At 40.8% G+C, this 17,924-nt stretch overlaps 1 protein-coding gene across 4 annotated transcripts; it reads right to left on the bottom strand.

Annotated features, from left to right (window-relative positions):
• Positions 1-281: 281 nt before the first annotated feature.
• On the bottom strand, positions 282-17,679 carry LOC119132486 (SPHK1 interactor, AKAP domain containing). Of its 4 annotated transcripts, none has more exons than XM_037267814.1 (12): positions 17,392-17,679; positions 15,156-15,258; positions 14,152-14,262; positions 7,758-7,817; positions 7,356-7,496; positions 6,997-7,249; positions 3,563-6,881; positions 2,439-2,588; positions 1,697-1,780; positions 1,572-1,621; positions 1,271-1,458; positions 282-1,206 (listed from the first exon to the last, which is right to left on the bottom strand). In XM_037267814.1, the coding sequence occupies exons 1-12, from the start codon at positions 17,424-17,426 to the stop codon at positions 1,060-1,062; spliced, it is 4,641 nt and encodes a 1,546-aa protein (XP_037123709.1). In that variant the 5' UTR covers positions 17,427-17,679; the 3' UTR covers positions 282-1,059. The 4 variants fall into 4 exon arrangements, with proteins under 4 accessions (XP_037123709.1, XP_037123711.1, XP_037123710.1 ...); XM_037267816.1 differs by having other exon boundaries at positions 2,439-2,585; XM_037267815.1 differs by having other exon boundaries at positions 6,997-7,246.
• Between the last annotated feature and the right edge of the window lie 245 nt (positions 17,680-17,924).

Raw genomic sequence — 17,924 nt, 5'->3', positions numbered from 1 at the left:
AGACTATAAGCTGCAGGTGTTTTAATGTTTCATTTCCATATATAAGAGAATATGCACAAATCCTACAATATCATGAAAAATTCATAGATAAGCATAGATAAGTTCAAAGCTTGTGCAAAAAGTAGTGATTTATAGTCCGGAAAATACGGTATATCATTTGTTGGTTATTGTGTCGGGGTTGACTCATTTATACTCTTTTTGACAGCTTACAGCTTTGTTTCACATCTTGAATTGGTGAGTAATTGAATTTTCTTTTAGTCACGTCTTATTGCCACAAGAGATTTCACAACACAGGGATTTTTATTGATGTCAAAAGATAAATACATTCATTCACTTATATAATGACATTTTACAGCTCAAATGTGTGCTTCTGTTAACACAAGAGTACCACAAAGAAGTGAAATAAACACACCAATTTCACTTACAAATTGAACATTACGAACCTTACTTGGTCTTTCCTGACCATAAATGCTAGAGTCCACTACTCCAAAGTGCTGCAGGTCCAAACGGTCAATATATACAAGACAACAATCTAAGATCTGTTCTCAAGTAACACATAATAGATCCCAACATAAACGTTCATGATCACAAAAAGGACGTTTTTTGTGGCTAATGAAAAAGAATATTTTAAGCATTGGTGTGATCTTATGTGAACAGCCATGAACAACAGTAACATTTGTACTTTCTGGAATAAATAAAGGGATGAACACAATATTTTTTGTGAGATTCTGTAAATATTCTCTAATTATTGTGTAAATCGATATACTATACTTTGGCGCAGTTAAACCCTGCTAACCATAATCTCTAAATGGCTTGTTCCCTCCCAATAGGAATGTCCAACTCGCGTTCCTTTGGGATGGATGTGAGCGGTGACAGACAAAAAAAAAAACAAAAAACCCGAACCCTCCATGGACGCAAAGTGACAGCAGTGAGGGAAGGAGCATTTTTCAAGTTGGATGATCACTTTGTGCTCTCAGCTTTGGAAGCGGACACACTTGGTGAGAAGACAAGCGTCAGTGTGAGGAAGTGAACATGCACACTGGGGAAAACTAATCCACTTCACAGGATCTCAAAGAGCCAGTCAAACAGGCTAGACAGCGATGTGTCCTCACTCTCTTCATGAAGTTTACAGAACTGAAGCACAGCACTGAACAAGTCCGAGATCCGCCATGACTTCTGGGACAATAGATGGACCAACTTCTGGAACTGAGCATCAGAAGCACCCATGTCATAAATGAATGCTAACAAACGGTAAGCATGTTTAACCCACCTTGGCAATCCTTTGTTCTTTAGACTTCTTGAAGTAGAGAACTGGAAGACCCAGCTCAGAAGCTGCGATCCACTGCAGAGCCACTGTCACCTCCGAGTCCATGCAGTCCGCTTCCAGGTCACAGTTTACCACAAGGAGTTCCCTAACATGACCACCGCCACCTCCTGCTGTCCTGGCTGAGCAGCTCTCTGAAATGTCAGTCATCAATTAGTCACCACGATTCTCAAGTAAGGAGAATTGGAGGATTATCTCCAGTCTCTGGACTTTAAGAAGAAGTTTTAAGCACCAAATTCTTACTTACCGAAGTAGCCATCTTTGGTTGCTGATTGGTCAGGTTTCTCGGGCCCTCCACTGTGAACACAAAAGAAACTAGTCTAAATAAAGAGACATCAAAATGTCCAATAATAACGTTAATATCAGAATTACCTTATTTCTGTGCTAGGAGATTGCACATCAGAGAAAGTCTCCAGATCGGCCATGCCTACGCTTGAGCCGCTGCTGGTGCCATTGCTGTAAATCATAAAAAAAAAAAAAAGGACAGCATTCATATTTTAATTCTACGCATCCTGCCTTATCACTGATGACGATCCGCAGTTGGTCAAATCACATTGCAGTTGTGGTAGAATCTAACACTCATGTTTGGCGACTGCAGAGCTGGTGATATTTGAATCACGACAAGCCTGTCTGAAAATGAGATTTGGAAGTACTTTGCGTGGAATTGATGGATGAGCCCGGTGCTGGTAACCATGCCATTGTGTCTCATGGTTTGGGGATGAGGTGTTAATTTCAAAAAGCTGATGGTATGATGGTGCGTTTCACAATAGAAAGATTTCCCACGGAACACAGAAAGCCAAGGACGATCAGTGACCTCTCAATTTGCCATCAAGCAAGAGGCTTTTGCTTAGAGAAGTCATTCTGTACGTTCTCCAATGACGAGAGCTGAGCACTGTTGAAGGTTGGTCACGCCTTGTACCGGGGCCTTTGTGAAACTCGTTGTCCGAGCAAGCTGGCATGAAATCAGCAAAAGCAGCATAAAGCGGGGGGGGAAATAAATTTAGGATTGGCACAAGAGAGAGAACAGGAGTCAGCAGCGATGGGCCAATGACAGTGAGGTGACGGTGGGAGCAGCAGCTTCATCAGCATTTATCGGGAAACGGTAGTTACTGACCCCTCGCTCAGTTGGATAAAACTACTGGTCTCATCCTCCGTGTTTATGTGGGACCAGCTTCCCATGCTCTCTTCACTGCTAGCGCTCATTGAACGCTTGTCCCTCTTCTCTACTTTGGCCGCAACCACAGCTGACCTGTCCCTTTCACTGCTGGGAGAGCAAAATTGATCATGGATTAAAGTACCTCGGTTTTCCTGATGTCTACTCAGCGTGCGCTACACAATTAGGTAGCTAATTCATCAGCATATTTAACGCATCGGCAAATTCCATTTCTCCAAGGGTATGCCTGTATTTTCACTGCTTTTGAGCACACTGATCAAATTAAGTCAATCAAATAATTGAGGGCTGTCAACCTTGACAATACGGGAAAGATATCAACAATTATTGACTCTGAGGGACTGCGTGTCACTCTTAACCTCAGAGACGGACTCCGATTGCAAACAGGAGCATATCTCCGCCCTTATTCATTATTCAGCATGTACTGTATGGATTTAAGGATTAGCATTTCATTAAAACGGAAAAATATGACAACCTAATGCGAAAGCCACGGTTAGTGTTGTTTAGCAATGCGATAAAAACCAAACTAGTACTCCAGATGTAGACCCGGGCATTGTTACCTGTGTTTTAAATCATCGAACAATTGTTAGTCTAGCATAAATATAGCAGTAAAACATACCATAAGAAAATTCAACAGTAAGTGTACATAAGTCAAAAAGGTCACTTAAGAACAAAACTTTAATTTTTTTCTCTCAAATTACTTTCATTAGCACCTCTTTTCAGGTTCATTTGAGATTGAGATGCACACAGTGACAGCCTTCATTAACTGCAAAACATTAAAATGCTGTTAAAACATCTGTCTAGGCCTCATTAGCGCTTCTGGAAGCTATTCGGAAAAAACACGTTTTATTTTTTTTAACTGTAGCTGTCCTTGTCTCTCAAAACACCACCAAAGTCATTGTAAAACAAATGAAAAATGCAATTTGATCATCCTCAAAATTTAAAATCTTTCAAAAAGTCTGGTTGAAAAGACAACTAGAACCCAAGTCAACTAGCCGAGTTAACTAGCGCAGATGATTCTCATTCTTTTATGTCTGTTTTTTACAGTAAAGGTTAAATATGAGTACCTATTTCCGTTGGCTGTAATCTTCTCCGTACGCTTGGTACCTGGCATCTCTGGTGGTCGTTCCGGAGGTCCATCTCTCCTTTCGTGGGTATCCCCCTCAATGTGGATCACTGGTACATCCCTGGGGGCTCTTAAACGGGGTGTACCGCTGTTACCTGCACCTGATATAACCCCCGTTTGTTCTTGACTTGACCTACCCCGACTACAGTTTAAATGAGATTGTTTGAATCCCCTCCTTCTCTCACCAACTGGCATGTGCGTTTGTGAGTTTGGCCCATTTGGGCCCTCTTGCTGATCTCCAACACATGATTTGCCAATTTCTACAATGTCAGCTGCCAGACGGTTTGCAAACTGCTGTACTTGGGGCTGGCAGTCTCCTGCAGCCTCCAGCTCAATACTGTCCTCTGGATCAACAATGATCTTGTTCTTCCGCATCAAAGACTCAATAGAACTGGACCAGGTATCGTGGATCAGCATATCAGTGATCTGGTCGGTCTTGCCTCTTTGATAGAGACACGAGTCTGACTTGCACAGTCCCGTTGCTGCCACTGAGTTGGTTGGGCAGATATTTAATGTATCTCCATGCACGTTTCTGGCAAAGCCATCAAATGAATTGGCTTTAATGGGTGAGCTGACGGTCAGTCTTGAATCTGACGATCGCCTGTCTGGGACTGACGATTGTCGTATGCAAAAGGGAGTCCGGGCAGATGGCGGGAACAAGCTGTTGCTCCACTCTTTAGTCTTTGCCATGACGTGGTCTTTGTTTTCCTTATCCATGTCCCGGAGCATAAACCTGTAGAACTCCTCTGTGATGCTCTCAGTGCTAGACTGTTTGGAGAGGCAGGATGTAGTTCTAACGTTAAGGTGACCGTTTTTCTTGGATGCCGCCTGTTGCACAGCTGCAGCCAGAATGCTGCTGGCATTTTTCCCTGCATAGTAGTCTAGGAGAAGGTCAAAGCCTCTGCCCTCAGTCTCCATCTGGTTTACCATGAACCGTGAAAATTCATCTGTGATGCTCTCACAACTTGACTGTTTGGAAACAGAGCTACCACGACTCAGGTTCTGGCCGAGACGACTACCAGGGCCCAGGGTATTTAGTGTACCCGAGGGGTCTGCATCTTCCTCTGGAATACTTTCATAACTAGAGGCTTTTCCACGACTCCACCTCTCACACTGCAATCTGCTACGTGGCTGGCCTGTTTTGGAAGTGTCCACCACATTCAGCTCAGGGCAGTTCATGATCCTGGCCGTGACTTCCGAGGCAAAAAGGGCAAACGGGTCCTGTGGTTCATCAGGGTTGACCGACTCATCTACCACTCGGTTCACCAGGCGTTCCATCAACTCTGGTTGCTCCTCTGTTTTCTTTTTTATCTCACTGAGGCGTGGTGCTCGATGTTTCTTGGAGGACACACTGTTGTTCTGACCCTCTTTCCTTCTGAGTACCGTTCGACAAGCGGGGATCAAGAAAGCCTCTGGGCCCTCTGGAGATGTACCCTTGAGGGCACAGAACCAGGGCTGCTTCCCGGTAGAATTTTCAAGACATATGGCAGCTAGTTCCGTGGCCATAGACACCACTGTAGCAGCCAAATCATCGGCAAAGCAAGTAATGGGTGTCCTGCTCTCTGAGTCCATTCTCCAGGAAAAGAGTGAACTGCAAGAGTTGAGTGACGACTGCGGGGTGAGAGAAGACTGTCTGCTGTCATTTCCTGTCACAAATCGACCCCGCCTCTCTGTGCAATGAACGGGGATTTCACTCAAGGGAACTCTGACAGCAGTTGTGTCCTGGTGACCAGAGTAGTCTTTTATATGTACGTTAGACTTCGATTGGATTTGTACACAGCACGAGTGCTGGGGTTGCTCTTTGTTGTAAACTGTAAAGAGAGATGCATTGACATCACTTTCCTCAAGTATATTTGTGCTAATTCCAGGAACCATGGCAAGTCTATCTGTGCTTTGACACATACCATGTTTGTCATTGTTAGTTGATTGCTTATAACTTACTGAACCCTGTAATTGACTTAATGAATCATCGCTTCCTTTTGTGGCAACATGCTGCTTGCAACTAGTATCAAGGTCCTGTGTCTCAAAAGTCCCTTGATCACTTTTTGAAATGTGACTAATCTTTTTTTGTGCCTGGCAAAGAATCTCAAAGAGCAAATTGTTTACGCTGTCCTGCAGAAGAACCTGGAGGCTCGGTGCATCTTTCCCAGTCCCCTCCAGTTCTTTTTTCTTTTGGGCTTTTTCCAAAGCATGCTTAAAAAGACTGTCGGCCACCTCGTCGATTAATTCTCCCACTTCTCTTTCTTCCGTGTAGGATTTTTTCGGGCATGTAATGCCATCAACTATCTTATTATGTGTGGACTCCAAGAGGTCAGCTACACTCCGGTAGCCATGTGGATAAGTCAACACCTCAGCTGCTTCCCGATGAAGTACTTCAGCGATGTTTGCACGGAATGCTTCGACACTGGTACCTTCTGCAACACTGCAATGTAGCGTGAAGGCCGCAGATGTTTGGGCAGCAGATATCAAACCCTGTGATGTTTTGTAGGCTGCATTTAAATCCGTGTCACTATTTTCAACCTCGCCGGGCATCTCTGTAAGCTCCAACGCTGCAACAGCACCGGCAACCTGAGCCATACCACACATGGCTGAGGAAAAAGAGTAGTCGCCTTTCTCCTCTGGTTTCTCTAGCTCCTCTTCTGTGTCTTCTTCTGAAGTTAAATCCTTGGTGAGATGTCCTGCTAGCTGTGGGGAAGTTATGGTGCCAATAACATTGGCAGCGCAGGCCAAAGCCACCTCGACGGGTTTAGATGGAAGCCCTCCATTGCGGTGAGGATTATGACCTTTCTTTTCTGGCATCTGAATGTCTTTTGTGGTAATATCCTGGTCAGACACATTTGACCCCTGAGTCTCTGGCCACTCTGCAGTTCCATCTGCACTGTCTGGACTTTGAACTATGACAATTTTAGGGAGTTCAAAGGAGCAGGTATGCTGTTGAGAAGGCCGTTTTCTTTGCACGTGTGTAGTCTCGGAGTGACACCGTGAGTGTGATACACTGACTGCAGCCTCAGAGATAAAGGAGGTTTCATCTTGAGAAAGGCGTATGAAGGCATCTTGTAGTACCGACTCTGCCAGATTGGTAGCGTAGTGACCGGCTGATTCCTTTGTGTGCCGGCTGACCTGCTGATGTGCTTCCCTTTTCACTTCTGCATCATCCTTGCACTGATGATGAGCCAGCTGTGTCCTCTGACCCAGGACATTAACATTGTGTTTCTGTGCAACCTCTACCGAGCTCTCTGCTTGTCCACCAGCTTCTGCCTCTGTCGAGAGATAGAAAGACAATTTTTGAATTTTGAGGTGACCACATTTTCTTCCAAGTGAAAGAATGGCATGATTTTGGTACATGTCAACAAAGTATATTTGACAGGACATTACCATTTCTAAATCCGTCATCCTCACTGTCATCTCCCATGTGTTCTGAAGCTGTCAGGAAATCTTCCTCGATAGATGAAACTGACCGATTGGTGTCATCCTCAACCCGTTGTCTTATTTGTCCTTGATGAAGCTGTCTTTCTTTTCCCCACTGGAAACCGGCAAGGAACTTGTTGATCTCAAAGATAATACTGCTTGGTTGGATGAAGCGCTTCTGTCTTGAACGCTGAAGCAGGCACACACCAGTATTTTTCTGATGCTGTTGAGGACGAGAAAAAAAAACTGTGGTGAATGTACGATTCTAGAAACACCTCACTGTCAGAATATTCCAAGATTCAATTTAGATCTCAAACTCTAATCACCTGAGAAGGAGCTGTTGGACGTGTTTGGAAAGTATTGGATCCCTCAAGGCCATTGACAAAGAGGATTTCATTTTCTTTGGGCTGGTGAGCACTTAGAAATTCAACAAGCTTTGGCAGGTCTGGAGACACCAGTGCCAGTTTCTGTGGAGAAGAGCGTACTCAGTATTACCAGTGCATTGGTTCTTAATTACTGACCCTCCTCGATACTAGGAGATGAATACTGATTGCTTTGCTACACCCAGTGGGAGCAGCTACCAAATCTACACATTACACAAATTGACCTTATATCCATGCTTCCCATGCCAGTGTTGTGTGGATTAAAAATGGGATTAAAAATGGATAAAAAAAAAAAAGTGGGGCATACATGTAAGAGGAGAAAATGAAAACAAGGTTTTTGCTCACCTTAATAATTTTATCATCTCCACAGTCTGTTTTCTGAGGGTCCAGATTTACAAAACACATCTGAAAAAGACAAGGTAAAAAAAAAAATATATATTTTTTTATGTAAGCAGTGCAAATTTCTAGGACGGCTGCAACTATCAAATATTTTGGTTTTCTGATATCCAACTGAAAATTCTATCAAATTATTATTTATTAGGATAAATAATAAAAAAAAATATAAGCCCAAACAGATGCTGGAACCATTATTGTCACACTTCTGACTGCAACCACTTATGCCACTGCCATTTCTTTGTCACAAAAAAAAAAAAAACAGGATCATACCTTTTCACAACGTGACTTCAGTTCCATAAGACATGCTATCTCTCATAGCTGTCAAAGGAGCTGTAAGTCAGTGGTCCCTTCATTTCCTCTCCTGCTCTCACACTTGCTTCATCTTTTATTTGCTATCTCTTTCACCGTATTCGTCGCTAGCTACAGCCTTTAATGGTCTATGATGGAGTCCTCATGTCAGTGTGGGGAGTCTGGGACTTTCTGCTGCAGTTTCATTCTCCAGCACACAGCCTAACTGATCTATGTTGGCATAGTCAAGTACCTGCATAGCTAAATGGATGAAGCATAGCTCCAGTTGCAATGAGGGAGGAACTGGAGGAACAAAATGAATCATCTGGTGGTGGGGGGATGTGGAGCAATTTTGTGTCGCAGTCACGACATTTCTGTTTCTAACATCTAAGTGCTGCCATTCTAGTGAAACTCGGAGAGAAGTAAGTGCTGGAGGCTTTCCAATGCAAAACACGCACAGGTGGAATCCTGCTGTTTATTTCAACCATCACCTGCACCACCACCTGCTGCAAAAATTTCCTCCCCCTCTAGATGTACGAGAATAGACAGTCAGTTCCAAATTATTACATCTCCACGCATCACAAATCTGCTTAGAACTTTTTACAATGTGATACATCCTGCCTCACAACTGAGATGCTTTAATGCATTTTGAAAATCTCTTTCAAGTGGCGCTAGACTAAAAAAAGACAAATATAATGTTTAAGTCATGTATTATTTTAACGGAACCATTAACATGAAAAATATACAGTTATGGATTTAAAATAAAATTGCAGAATTGTATCCACTTAAGTCCTCAAAAATTGAATGTTCCCCCTTTTGTTGACAGAAAAAGCAGATGCCATTCAATTTTCCTCCTTTTTAGGGATTTACTTTATTTCTCCTTATACAAAGAGAAAATTTAAACAGCTTTTCCATCCATGCATTCATTTTCTATATTTCTTATCTTCCTTCAGGTTGTGAGTGTGCTCGAAACTATCTCAGCTGAAATGACCAGGGACTGGACACCAGAATTTTTTTTTCCTGATGTTCGTCTTTCATTGAGAGAAGTACCAACAATTTGTGTGTGTAAATATCTGACAGGAGAAAAAAAAAAAAAAAAAAAACGAGTTTAAAAGGTTATATTGTAACATGTTTTGCCAGCACTTGAGTTTGATTTGATCTGAAAGCTTTACGGATTTTGCATGCTAGCATCCCTCCAGAAGCTGTTTTATTAATGCATAATGCATGTACAAGCAGCAGCCGACATCAGGAGCCTCTGCTGGCACAAGTAGTAATTGTGACCGACTTGCTCATCTGCGCTGTGCAGCACAAAGAAGAGTATTATTTAGAGAGAAAGAGCAGATGGTGCATAAAAATAGAGTTACAAGGCAAATTGTTTCTGAAATCAATGCGAGCGTACACTGCGTCAGGTTAAAAGTAAAACAAACATCAAAAATGAGAAGACCAGATTTTAGTGTTGGAAAATATTACACCCCTTTTTCCAAATAATTTTGTGCAATATTTGGTGTGTTAAATAGTGATCTGCCGTTCTGTCGGTTAGTCTCATAGCACAATAAATTTAAAGCAGCTATATTTAGGGAAATGTTGACAAAGTTCTGCTTTAATATTAATACCTTCTACCTGTCATAACCACATCACCTCAAAAGAGGAGAATGGGGCTGAATAATTCATGTTTGACTTTGTGGAGGAGGAGTGAGGGTATATTTGACCTCATCAAACAATGAGGGCCCCGAGGCACTTGATAAGAGGTGTCGAGGGAGTCGCTCTGAATCTCTGTTTGACACCAGATGTACCAGACAAGAACAAGAACATTCATGTCAGATGAAGAAGTGACCATGTTGTTGTGGATGTGAAAAGTCCACTAGACCTTTGTCTATATTTACAGATACAGCTAGCGACTATGTGGCAACGGACCACCCACCCATGAAGAGTCGCTGAGCAAGGCATTGAAACCCTCAACAGCGCCTCATACTGTAAGTTGCCCCAATGTTCTGGTGTTATTTTGTGAATATACATGCTATATGTGCATTTACACAAATAACATTCTTCTTTTAAAATATGGAGGAAAAATTCATCGGAGTTTCTGTCAGCGGCCAGATCGGCATTGCAAATGAGAATCTGTTTTCAATTGCATTACCGGGATAATTGAAGGTTATACAAATAAGTACATGAATAAATACATGAAAGGTACATGCTATATATTAACATAATTGGAAGTACCCGCCAATATTGCGATTTCGTTTTAATATGTGATTATTTTATGTATTTCTTAACAGACACAAGCAATATATTAATCTGTACTACAAAAACTTTTTTCCCACACATTTTTGGTTTATGCTAAAATAAGGGAAGGTGAACCAGGCAGTTTATTCATGTACTTTGGTGAGAAAATACTGAACACTTTGACTTTTAAGTGTTGTCTTTTAAGTGTTCACTATGACTTGATAAAATTCTACCAAACAAGTATGGCGTAAATCAGATTACAACTATGATGCAAATTTATCTGTAGCTTTATTATTTATTGCATTTCCTATGCACTGAATTCATCTAGACACAATATAAACAAATATGCATATGTTTAAAAAAGTCAAAGCCGACCAACCAAACTAAAGGCGCTGTTGTGTCCCCGCCCAACCATAAAATTGCATCCTTTGCAATTTAAATACTGTATTTTGATGAATTGTTCAGCCATGACCACTACCCCAAAGGACAGAAGCTGAACAATAAGCTTGCATGAGTCATAAATTTTAGGACAATTCACAATGGATTCAGGAAAAAATTCCCACCTTACAAAACCGAATAAAAAGTCACCGCTTGGTAGAATCTGGGCCAATGCTCAATTGAGTCTGAATGGTGCCTGGAAAAATACATCCTGCATGTGTTTACAGTATGTCTGTCCAGACCTCAGCCGCTCAGGACAATACAGACGGGTTCTTATTGTCCTGGCATTTTTACACATAAATCCCATTTTGCGTAAAATGTTATACACATAAACACGCAGAGACCAACTGGTGATTTTCTTTCATCACTTGCCCACAAATCTTATGTTGCCATACAATAATGGATGCACAGACGTGGTTAATATACAAAACCATTATTAAATGTTTCAATCTGACTTGACAGTCAAAGCTTTCTCTCTTTTTTTCTCTCTCGCCCTCCCTCCTTCTTATCCTCCCACACACAGCTGCTCTTCTTTTGGGTTTCTTTTTGCTTTGACTGTGACTCCTGTTTAGTTTCAGATTGACTCCTGTATTGACTGACTTGTGATATGCATGCTCTTCTAATGCCAGCTCAAATATAAACCTTAACCAGTAATGCAGGTAGTGGCAGCTTGTGAAAGCAATTATGAGAGCACATCTGACATCATTTTTTTTATTTTGAACAGACTTATTTATGGGCTTCAACAGTTACAGCCAATTTCCTTTGCTTTCTTCTTCTTCCAGCATGTACGCTGCATTCTTAGTGACCTAGATTTGCAAAATTGAGTTAAAATGGGGTCCCAATCAATATCAAGCGTTCCTGTGTTTTTTTAAATTAAAGCTACACAAGGTGGCTTTGCAGATGAAAGAAAAAACAATTTCTCATGAGTGAATATTATGTTTTTGCAGCTACTGGGGATAGTTGTCCATTAATTTAATAATCCACTAGCTGTTGATTGATTAATTAGTATTAAATGAAATCAAGAATAACACTCTTTAAAAATAAATAAAAGTAATTATAGTAAGTCAAGAAGATTGTCTTTATTTTATATTTAATCAAACATACTTCTGAAATGGTTGTCAACTTTTCACTATGCTGAAGTATATTAAAGTTTAATCTAAGTTACCTTTAGCATGAAGGCAGACATTAAGATTGAGGTCACTGGCGAAGATGAGCATGGCTAAAATAACAAAGTTTGTCTTCCTGTTGTAAGTCAACGTTCTAGCTGTGGCTGATGGCATATTTATTCTACTTTCTGGGCAAGGAAACGACATGTCACAATGTGGAGACATGCATGAATCTAATGACGAATGGATTCTTCTCCAGCTTCCAAGCAAGGGGCCAGAGGATATGGGAAATGGACGATGTTGAGAAAAAAATTTGCCAACAGCAAGATTAAAAAAAAAAGTTTTCAGTTTTGTAGGCAAGATAATCTATTGCCAGGCTGGAAACATCACTGTCAAATTTCTTATGTCGAATATCTCTGGATTGAGATGAGATTCAGTGCGGTGAGTGATTGATTAAAGGTGACAATATCCTGTAGGCCAGAGGTGGGTGAGGGAAAAACGGAAGAATGTTTTCATATTTTATTAAGCTCATTCTTTTTGCTGTCTTGTATTTCTGCTCATGTCCTCCATAAGTTTGTTTTTTGTGCAACCTTAGGATATTTCAATTGTTCCAACTGGACGCAAATGTATCAATGCAAAATAACCAAAGTTCTGTTCTCACTACTAAAAAAAATGTTTTCTTTGTTAACCACAAAAAATATTGGAGGGTTTATTGTCACCACCAAAACTGAGTTAATGAATGTCTAAAAAGAATTAAAAGAAAAAAAAAAGCACACAAATAAATAGGCAAGCAGAACTTTTACAGGTTTTCAAATGTAAAATTTTCAGGAAATTGCTTTTCGAAATCTGGAATGCTAATAATTAAAACCTTTTAGTTAGCATACTTTTTGACTTTGAGTAATCGAGGCACACCGTATGTATGATATAGATCAAATGTAAAATTATTACATTCATGAAATTAAAGAAAATACAATCTGAGTGCCAGCACCTTTTCAACAAAAAGATTAAAGGCAAAATTGAAGCTATAAAAGCAATTGTGCCAATGATTGCCTTGATCCATTCCTAACATCAGTCCACTCAACGTTAGCAATGTTGCGCACTACAAAGAAAACAGTGTAATAACTTCTTTTTATGTATATATAATAAAAAAAAACTGTTTAGTTGCCACACTCAAACCCATTTCACAATCCATCTTTTACCATTTCTTTGTGTTTTTCCCTCTGCTGTCTTTTTATTTTCGTACACAGTTCAGATTGCAAGTGAAGAGCTGTCGCCTCAGAGGCCGTATCATCAATCGCGTGCCCCCGTTTGACTGATTAGCCTCGTAAAGTGTGGAAAGCCCAGCAGAGAATTAAGAGTCAAAAGACTAATTTGTCACTTGAAATTGTGAGAATGATGCTACGGGAGGATGGGTTGCATCTGTTTGCGTTCAAATGCAATGGAATCTGTTGTAAAGAAAAGATCCCCACCCCTCCAGAGAGATTGTCCCACTCCGTTAGAAAAGTTATGAATGAAATCAGAATTTGCTCATCAATCTAATCAACCAAAATCCTGGCGCCACAATTTTGACCTGCTTTTAGCTAATCTAGTATACTTTTGGCCATGTAATTCCCAAGTGTGAGAGGGCATACAATAAAATACGCCAAGCACTATTTTTTTGTCACCAAATTGTCTGCATAAGTTTTGCATTGTTTTTTCATTATGCCACCATAGAAATGCAGAAAGAGAAAATGTGATGACCTAAGGACTAAAAACGGAATTCAAAGAGTTGCACAAATTTACATTGCAATTAATCCAGATATGAGCTCAGGCTTTATTTTGGAGTCAATAAAGAGATAATGAGATTTTGGGGCCAAAGGTGAACTTGATTTGACCTCAAAAAGATGAAATGCAGTCTTATTATCAGACTACCGCTGATGTGTGGCTCTTTTATTATTATTATTATTATTATTAAGACCACATCGCACATCATGTTATGAGACAGCAGCCTTTTTCTTGGAACAGTTATTTAAACTTATACCTCCAACAAAGGGGATGAAATTGAGTCTTCGGTTAAAAAGGTTGTAAATATGACACTGTTGAGGAATTGTTTGTGTATAAATGCATCTTATGAAACTATATACATAACTGCAGACATTTAGCTATTATATATGATTCCCTACTAAATCTTTGTCTTTGTCTGTCATTTCAGGATTCCAGAATTCTCGGATTCAATACGAGATGAGACAAGGTTCACGTATGTTGCCAAAAGGGCGCACATGTTTTATCAGCCACAGTCTGCTCCTCACCATGGTGCAGCTGCCCTCTGTGTTGTCGTCCAGCAAACCCAGTCTGCACAGAGCTTTGTCATTCCTCAGCCAATAGTCTGACGAGTCCAGCACACTGTTACCGCACAGAACCTGCAACACAATGAATCACCTCTGAGGTACAACACACACCGCCATAAGCACACACACTTTTTTTAACAGTTTCCCCTTGAGGTTAATAGGATCAATTGACCTTTCTAAAGGGCCTTTGGGTCTCCAGAGCCCAAAGCTAATCAAGAACTTTTCAACTAACCAGGCAGTGCACATTGTTTATCCAATCGCAATGATTTTTATCTTATCTCACGTGTTAATGAAGCCTTGATAACAGTTGCCTTGGTGAAGATATGGCGCTGTCCTACTTATTGATCGACTATTATTTTGTTATTTAAAAGGGCCTGCAAATATGTCCACCTTGCTTGTTCTTATTTTGTATTTTTACTGAAACCCCAAGCCCACTTAGGATTGCAGTGCACCCTCAAGAGTAGACCATCTGTGCAGACCCTTAGCCAGCTAATGGTGACATAAACTAAGCTGATCTCAAGGAAGGCAATTGCATATTCAAAATCATGCTGCCACAGCTCAAAATCTGCAGCCCTATAATGAGACTGACATCACCTGGTGTCTTTATAGCACAATCAAGTGGAAGGCAGTTAAGATTGTGAGTTAGAGCCAAATATGCACAGTCAGTGTGAGGATAACTGCACACCACACAAAATATAAAAGAACAATTCAGCGTTCACCCCGCACCAATGATCTGTTCTAGTTCTCCCTTTTTCTTCCTGGAAGAAGAAGACAATAAATCTACTCGGTGGACCTGAAGCCCTGGCAGCCGTTCTTATTGCGCTACACCAGAGGGTCACGCGCACCCAAAATAAAAAGCAGACCAACTTGCACAAAACTGGAATACACAGAAGAATCCATGCAGCAGACAAAAAAACTTAAATGAGGATACGTGATCATTACACATCATACATTACTTAGCTTACCTTCTTACAAGCACTAATGGTGGAGGCCACTGTGCTCTCTGTGCTGCTTCCATCTACCTCAATAGACTCCGAGTCTTCAAACATGGCAGATGATTGGAAGTTACTGCAAAACAACAAACACAAAAATTCATTCTTCTTCCAATTCTTGACAAATACTCAACACTTTTTTTTTTTGCAATTGATAGTTCTTAGATCACAAGGATAGTTTAGTCTGGTTCTGACTTGAGCGGCAGAGTAATCAGTGTAATCATTAGCACTGATGACTCAAAAATAAATAAAACAGCTCCCACCTCTAATGGAAAATTTTGCTGGTTTTAAAATCTTGAAACAGGTAGTTGGACTATCTAGCCAAGCAAGTCCAAAGCACTGACACCAAAACACCTCTCCTTATACTTTCACTTGCGAAGGCAGGACTTCATTACCAAGCCCCCCCATAAATTTGCACAGTATGTAATTTGCCCATTATGAATAGTGAACCCCTGAGTCTGCATGCAAATGTTTGGGCATGAGATGGCCGACAATAGCTCTCGCATGATTGCTCTTATTGTCTTGTTATTTACTGTTCTCCGGGCATTTAATAAGCAGCAGAAAATGGAAGCGCAACTGTGGCACTCAATGCCAAGGCATTACAGGAAGGAAGTAATATATACTGTTAAAAAAAAAAAATCTCGTTTAACTATAAAACACAGCCTGGCAACACTGTAGTATCTGGATAAAATAGGACTCAGGCAAAACATGACTTGTGATGTCATAATTCATTTTTTGACAAATAGGCAGATTTACTTGGTTGTGTAATTTCACATTTGATGAGTGAGCAGGCACTTCAAAGACTCAGCTATTTGCACAAAAGCAATTAAAAAGTCAATTCTCCATCATATATCCCATAATGACAAATTACTCACTCACTTTGCCTGACAAAGATTTGTCCTGGGTGGGGGCAAAACATACAATAGACTCCGAAATGAAAGACTCAGGAATACTTTATCTGCCAAATGGCAGACAAAACAAGCAAAGCTTGTTTTCAATGGCACTGACATGGATCGATTTCGCAAAGAAATAGAATAGGAGTGCCGTTTGTGTACCTCACATATTTCAAAGCTAATTATCAGCTTTTCTTTTGAAAAGCCTGATAATCATCAACCATCCATTTGATTTTAATGAACATTGCCCAGAGAAAACAATGGTGTCAGGGGACTAAGATGGGAATGGAGGGACAAGAGTTGACCATGTACGGGAGATAAGTGGATCTGATGGGCTATTAAGTGCTATCTCCAAGGCGCGAATTAAAACACCTGACAACAAGCGTGCACGGTTTTGCCCAGATTGACGTTAGGAACCTGTGCCATGCCAGAGACACATTGGCGTTGATTTTCTGTACACAGGAGATTATTGAAGGGACAGTGTTTCATGTTTTTCTAATCTGTATTTGATCTAATAATTTCCTTAGTTCTGTCGGTTTGACATCCTTTCCTTCCTTTATGAAGGGGCACAGCATCTTTTGACCCTTGTTTGACTTTCAAGAAGCCAAGGAGAGACTATGTCAATTTCTTATTTTCCTATAGGGCAGTTTCCATTGAGCCCTATGAACTTTGCATGGTAACAATTGGTAAACAGAAAAAACGTCCTAATGATCCTTCAACATCATTTCACTTGCTTGTTTTCTAATGAATAGATTTTTTATTTATTTATTATTTATTTATTTATTTGTATTTTTGTTTATTTATTCCGCTTATTTATCTACTTAAGGTGGGAAAGACATAATTGAGTAATTGTTTCAAGGTCAGTCTTGGTTCCCAGTTTTAAAACACAGGCAGGAGATTTGTGTCTCAGGAAAACAACTTATCATGAGACTGCTGAAATGTTATTCCTCTAATTGAATCAGCCACGCTGCATGAAAGTGGAGCCTTTCAAATGACCAAAACAAGCAGGCGCAGGCACAAGCCTTTTTAAAACCACAGAGACGGAAAATGAGGTTAATATGGAATCTAAGGCTCTATTAACAGCATAGGTGACCCGGTGATGCTGTTTTTGAACACTTTGCATCATCATACAACGCGCACAGAAAGGGATAGAAAATACTTCACCTCAGTTTATATGACAATTAGGCGCAATCGCGTCGTTAATTAGAATGCCACCATTAATGCGACAAAATACTGCACTGAGGAAGTCGTGACAATTAATAGTCTGCATTTTGGAATGGTTTTTCATTTTAACCCAAAAAAAGAATTTGCATTACCTTGGTGTTTTTAGAAGGCACTTTGCGTCTGTCATGGTGTCAAAATTGGCAAACCGTCCTCCACTGTGAGAATATTCCCAGCGCGAGATTGACCAAAATGCACAGCGGAGAGCGCAAAGCGTGACGGTGCCCGGGTCACTCTCCGGTCCACATGCGCGTCCAAGAAAGTGTGAATCCCCGCACCGCCTCGTAACAAACTGAGCCCGGCGGTGTCAGCTGCTCGAGTGATGTTTCACCATCACACCAAGTGCACGCGAGCAAGCTCCACACGCACCCTCGGGCACGCGTCACGGCTCCAAAAGTGCGCGCGCACGCACCTTGACGCGCACGAGTTGTTGAAACAAGAGCCGCGTAATAGATGACCTTTAAATGAATCGATTGTAAAGAATAACGTACCATTATTAGTTTCATGAGTCACATTGTAGGATTCCCGAACATACCTATACAGAGGACATGCACTTGTTTACTGTTTATTTAATGAACTTATGTTTTACTGCCAGGGGCGCTTCTAGAATGCCTGAGGGCACCAGACA

Source organism: Syngnathus acus, chromosome 13 (genome assembly GCF_901709675.1).
Source record: "Syngnathus acus chromosome 13, fSynAcu1.2, whole genome shotgun sequence".
NCBI lineage: Eukaryota > Metazoa > Chordata > Actinopteri > Syngnathiformes > Syngnathidae > Syngnathus > Syngnathus acus.
The sequence above is the reverse complement of the archived record's forward strand: the minus strand, read 5'-3'. Positions and strand labels throughout refer to the sequence as shown.

What these genes read in the sequence shown, in the direction of transcription:
- LOC119132486 (XM_037267814.1), bottom strand. Translation starts at nt 17,426, where the DNA reads ATGACAGACGCAAAGTGCCTTCTAAAAACACCAAG. An exon ending in GAGATGATAAAATTATTAAG is followed by an intron (nt 7,497 to 7,757) that starts GTGAGCAAAAAC and finishes TCTTCTCCACAG; the next exon opens with AAACTGGCACTGGTGTCTCC. An exon ending in GTCCAACAGCTCCTTCTCAG is followed by an intron (nt 7,250 to 7,355) that starts GTGATTAGAGTT and finishes CCTCAACAGCAT; the next exon opens with CAGAAAAATACTGGTGTGTG.